Here is a 5,923-nt window from a genome sequence, read left to right as displayed (position 1 = left end):
TTAGCATTATAGCATTAAGAGGCTAGTGGAGGCTGTGTAATTGTTCTAAATCTCTCTCTCTCTCTCTAAATATACACACACACACACAAACGCATATTTTTTATTTTTATTTTTTTTTACAAAGAAGAAAAAAAAATACTCTGGATAATGTTATACTTTTCTGTGTTTGTTGTTGATCTGAAGTTGTGTAACTTGGATGGACTGTGGGTCTTGTTTACGAGTCAATGTTGTTGTTGTTTTGAATGTTTTGATATGACTGAAGCACTAAAAGTCAGCAAAGCTTCTTCCGAATTCCAGATTGGGCTTTCCAAAGGTGTCATTTTGCCTGTGTAAAGCTCCCGTGTTATATAATATTTTTCTACTACCAATGTTCTCTTACCAAACGTGGGAAGCAAAGAGAAGAAAGGAGAATTGTCATGTGCAAAATAAAAAGTCAGACTTGATTGTTGTCCATTTTTTTTTGCAAGGCATGGTGGCTTTGTGAAGTGGTAGTCATTTGGTTTCAAAACTGAGGTTAGGGTTTCAAAGTTGGTTTAGGGTTTAATACTTTGGCTGACTTTTTTTGTATTTGGGGTCCCATTACTTGTGTCCAAATCTCTCAAAGTTTATCCACGTTTGTTGGCAAAAACACCTTTGTCTCAAACAAAATCGGACCCCCGCCCAAACAAACAAAAAAAATCTTTCCAAACATGTCGCTTTGTTTTTATGACAGAGAAATAAACACAAGACAAACTGCTGCGACTTTTTTTTTAATCAAGAAACAACAAAAAACAATGTATCCACATTTCTTAAACCTGATCAACACTTTTTTTTTTTTTCAAGTTTACAGATGACTTGGAAGGAAACACAGAAGAAAAAAAGCTGAAAACCGTTTTGGCGTTTTCTCATCACGCCGTCACCACGGAAACCGTGAATGGGATGAGGCTGACGATCATGCCGATGACGACGACGAGCAGCGCAAATGTGCTTTTTCGCTTTGATGGTGTCGAACGAAAAACGTCAGCTGGCTTGATCCCAAACGTCCGCCCCGCTAGGGGCCAGCATCGAGTCAAGACCCAGCCAGGCAATACTGCGGCTCAGCGGACATTCCGGCTAAACACTACGGCAAATTCTTTTCAAATAAGTTATTACACGCGACAGACGTGAGTGACAGGATATCGCAAGATAAGAAAACACGCAAGCGAGGGAATCCATGAAGATGTCAGCACCAAAATGTCCAAATATTCTTTCACTCTTTGACGTTTGGTCGTTAGCTGCGATCGGTAGCGGCGTCGCAAAGTTCCGGACCGCCGACGAGAGTGCGAAACTTTTGAGCGGTTATTACAAAGACGATGTGTCAAAGGAGGAACACAAATGCCTGCGGTGGATTTCGTGATGGCGGTTGTTTGAGAAAAAAGAAACTTTGTTCATTTTTAAACACTTTTCAGTTGAAATTACATCAGCAACTGCATCTATTTGAGGAAAGGACAATAAGGGGGCTATTTACTGGAGGGAAAAAAATGAAATGCGATATGAAGTGTTTTAAGGAAAAATTCAATTGAAACAAAGTATTTGAGGAAAATAGGGACTATACTTCAGGGCGCAATGTGACATTTGAGGGGAGAATATTCATGATCCAAGTACAAAAAATACTGATATGACCTTCTTTACTTGTTTGCGGGGAGCACAAGATTTATTTGAAGTGAAAAAGCAATTTATTTGAAGAGTAAAAATGATAGGTTTCTATTTGAGAAAACAATTACGCGCTGATCATCTGTGTTCTATGAATTTAGGGGAAAAATACATTTGACAGTTTAAAAAAAAACAACTAGCAACTTGTGATGAAGAAAATGAGGTCTTCATCTGAGGAAAAACGCCGTTACAGCACGAACAATTTATTTGAGGAGTAAACACTGATATGAACGATTTACTTGAGGAAAAATACTGTCTATATGAATCATTGGTTAAAAGTGAGGGCTGCTTATTTGGGGAGAAATGTAATTATGTATCACTATGAGGGGAAAACCATCGATATGAACTCTTTGAGGAAAATGTGCACTACTTTTTTTAAAGCATAAAAAGTACATTTCTTTGAGGGTAAAAAGCAGTGATGAACGTTTTGGCTAGCACACATCAATCACAATGTCAACTATTTATTGAAGGAAATGACTTTGAATGATGGATATGTGTTGCGCCGTCAAGAACGTTGTTTAGCGATGCTAGCATGTTAGCACGGTGCTATCGCGATATTAGCTTAGTGTTAGCGTGTGTGCGTGTGTGACGGGTGGGGTGGATTCTTTTCAAGACGGTGCGGATCAAAAGAAAAAAGTCAACTTTGTAGACAAAAGTATTGAGACATTTCACATTTGGTGGTGCTGGGGTGGTTAACACTGGACGGAGTTGAATACAGAGCAGAGGTTGGCGCACGTTAGTCAAACGGGAAAGACTTTTCCATCATAAAAAAAACAAAACATTCTTTTGTTTGCCAAATTTTCCTGTCGTCTTGGTTATGTTTGTCATGTTGAAATGCGCAGTGCCCCCGCCGCAGCCGACGGCGATTAATACGGAGCAGAAATTCAATTCTAACATGAACGGGCACTTGCCTACCGTTGGATAATGTGTATGCCCTGAGACAAAAATTAACCCTACTTTGATTTTTTTTTTTCCCAATTATTTGTGACCGAATTTCCACATTTTTGTTCTTTTAACTTTTGTCCAACATCCCCTGCCAAAATGTCTTTTTTTCTGTTCCGGGTGATGCCCATTGCCACGGAAACATCACGGTGAGTGTCATACTGCGTCTTCAAAAGGAGCTTGTGTAATTGCTCCCACCCCCGGCGCCCCCACAACCATCCCAGTGTATTTGAGTCCTTGTCCCAATACTTTTATCCATGCCTTTTGTACAGCAGGGTTTTTTTTTTTTTTTGTGCGCAACTCCTCATTCACAGTGAAAACAGGGAACACGACAGTCCGAAGAGAACATCGACAGAAGAGGGACTAATCCTAATAATATCAATCATGATACAAATTGAAGCTTCTCGGCACGGGGTGGGGGGGGTCGGGGTGGGGGGGAACCACCTGAGTCCGATCGGAGGCTAAAGCGGATCTACGAGAGCGAGATATCGAGCGAGAGAACGAAATAAATCAGCTACCATGAAACACGACAAACGTTCAGGGTTCATCTCTTGGGGTACGGCGTTTATGGCCATTGTGGGCGTTAAGGTGCGTTTCACAACCAGCATCCTGGTTTGGAGTTTTCAGACTTACACATTCAGCGGATTTTTCGCTTAAGGGTTTGTTTTTTTTTGGCTTTTTAGAGCTTTGATTTGTCACGTATAAAAATGGTTAGCAAGTGCAGCAAAAACCGATTTTCAAGTTCGGGCCACCAGGCTTGTCCAAATTTTTGGTGGAAAAAAATTGTGTTGCGATGATTTTGGTTTTGAGTGACTATTGAGGAGGCCCACCAGCCCACGACACTTCTGGCCACCCTGAAAGAAAACCTTCACTTGTTTGTAGGATGTCAAGCATACTTGGACATGTCCCAAATTTTGGAACCACAAAATGTTTCGCATGATACTAAACCAAACAAACAAAAAAAAACCGTCAAATTCAGCACCTTTTGCCCAGGTGTCGAGTATCGCCGATTCTGATTTGTACGATTCTTGAAGTTGGCCAAAAAGAATCGGCAATTTGAAACTTTAATTTGGCCAAATTCCTTAAGCCAAGTCACATAATGTCCCACCGTTGGAAAATTGCAGCTTTGAAAGCAAAATAACCGTGGCAACATATCCCGAATTACGATTTACTTTGCAAAAATTCTGTCAATGCTTTGACACTTGGGATTGGCCTCAAATCGAACATTTTTACCCAAATGGCAGTGCTAAATCATCAAAAACTTTGACAGAGGCAAAAATGGTCCAACTTAACTCCTCATTCACAGTGAAAACAGGGAACACGACAGTCCGAAGAGAACATCGACAGAAGAGGGACTAATCCTAATAATATCAATCATGATACAAATTGAAGCTTCTCGGCACGGGGTGGGGGGGGTCGGGGTGGGGGGGAACCACCTGAGTCCGATCGGAGGCTAAAGCGGATCTACGAGAGCGAGATATCGAGCGAGAGAACGAAATAAATCAGCTACCATGAAACACGACAAACGTTCAGGGTTCATCTCTTGGGGTACGGCGTTTATGGCCATTGTGTGCGTTAAGGTGCGTTTCACAACCAGCATCCTGGTTTGGAGTTTTCAGACTTACACATTCAGCGGATTTTTCGCTTAAGGGTTTGTTTTTTTTTGGCTTTTTAGAGCTTTGATTTGTCACGTATAAAAATGGTTAGCAAGTGCAGCAAAAACCGATTTTCAAGTTCGGGCCACCAGGCTTGTCCAAATTTTTGGTGGAAAAAAATTGTGTTGCGATGATTTTGGTTTTGAGTGACTATTGAGGAGGCCCACCAGCCCACGACACTTCTGGCCACCCTGAAAGAAAACCTTCACTTGTTTGTAGGATGTCAAGCATACTTCGACATGTCCCAAATTTTGGAACCACAAAATGTTTCGCATGATACTAAACCAAATAAACAAAAAAAAAACGTCAAATTCAGCACCTTTTGCCCAGGTGTCGAGGATCGCCGATTCTGATTTGGACGATTCTAGAAGTTGGCCAAAAATAATCGGCAATTTGAAACTTTAATTTGGCCAAATTCATTAAGCCAAGTCACATAATGTCCCACCGTTGGAAAATTGCAGCTTTGAAAGCAAAATAACCGTGGCAACATATCCCGAATTACGATTTACTTTGCAAAAATTCTGTCAATGCTTTGACACTTGGGATTGGCCTCAAATCGAACATTTTTACCCAAATGGCAGTGCTAAATCATCAAAAACTTTGACAGAGGCAAAAATGGTCCAACTTTCAAGTATCCCTGATTCCGAATTGTGCAATTTGGCCAAATCCCCTGCCCAGGAGCTCGAAAATGGCTGACTTCAAATTCATTCTCGATATAGTCCTGAAGACATTTTCACACATGAAACGAATTTCGAAACTTATCGCAGCCAATTGCCCTGACTGCGAATTAGCCAAATTCTCTGTGAGGATTTGGTCAAACTATTGCTTGTACTTTTGGAATTGGTTAAAAAAAAAAAAAAAAAATGTGTTTGTTGTCATGGCAACCAATCGAAACCAATACTGGCGCCAGCTACAAAATGGCTGCTACAATTTAGGGCTCAGGTCCTGGAAATGTTTTTCTGCTTTCATAAATTGGATTTGGGAACGAAATACATGGCCTTAATTCCAATTTGCTTGCTTCCAACCCCAAATTTTTGTCATCCTCTTCATTTTGTGGCTCAAGCCCCTGAGACTTTGTCAACCAATTTACGTGCGATTTGTTCAAGTTCCCCAGTAACGATGGTCAGAAGTGTCCAAAATTGGGACTTTGGACATCCCCGGTTGGACATTTGGATGATTTGGCGGCTGCGGGGTGTAAGGTCGCCACCACTTGACACACTTGGTGTGCCGTAAACATTCTCGCCACAATCGGCTTTCTTTTTGGGATTCAGTCCAACTCTGAACTTTTGATTCCAGGACTCCGAGGTCGCCTTCTAGTCCAGAAGAAGAAAAAGCAACTTCCTTCATGAAGTATTCCTAAAAGGCTATTTTGAAATTTTCTTCCTCTAAACCATTTTTTTTCCTTTTCTTCATTCCACCAGAAACGGACAGACAGACAGACAAACAGACGGAAAAACAAAAGGCGTCTATTTAGCGTTAGCTTAAGGAGAAGCTTGGGAGGCCGGCAGGAGAGGAGAGCGAGCTCATGGAGAGCTTTCCACCCCGCGCTCTCGCTTTTTTGTTTTGTTTTTTTACATCATGGTTTCTACGATGGTGTGGCTGGGGCCCTTCAGCAGCAGTCCCTTGTTCCCGTTGGGGTCCACGGAGTAGGCCAG

The 5,923-nt window shown here is 41.5% G+C and overlaps 1 protein-coding gene across 1 annotated transcript in view; it reads right to left on the bottom strand.

Moving 5' to 3' along the window:
* Positions 1-5,317: 5,317 nt before the first annotated feature.
* The window catches only part of slc6a6b (solute carrier family 6 member 6b), an 18,607-nt gene continuing 18,001 nt past the window's right edge, over positions 5,318-5,923 (bottom strand). The window contains exon 14 of the mRNA XM_019860445.1: positions 5,318-5,921. Within this exon, the coding sequence (XP_019716004.1) occupies positions 5,840-5,921 (82 nt within the window). The 3' untranslated portion in view covers positions 5,318-5,839. The remainder of the gene's footprint in view (positions 5,922-5,923) is intronic.

This window comes from Hippocampus comes, unplaced genomic scaffold (genome assembly GCF_001891065.2).
Source record: "Hippocampus comes isolate QL1 unplaced genomic scaffold, H_comes_QL1_v1.1 scaffold106, whole genome shotgun sequence".
Lineage (NCBI taxonomy): Eukaryota > Metazoa > Chordata > Actinopteri > Syngnathiformes > Syngnathidae > Hippocampus > Hippocampus comes.
The sequence above is the reverse complement of the archived record's forward strand: the minus strand, read 5'-3'. Positions and strand labels throughout refer to the sequence as shown.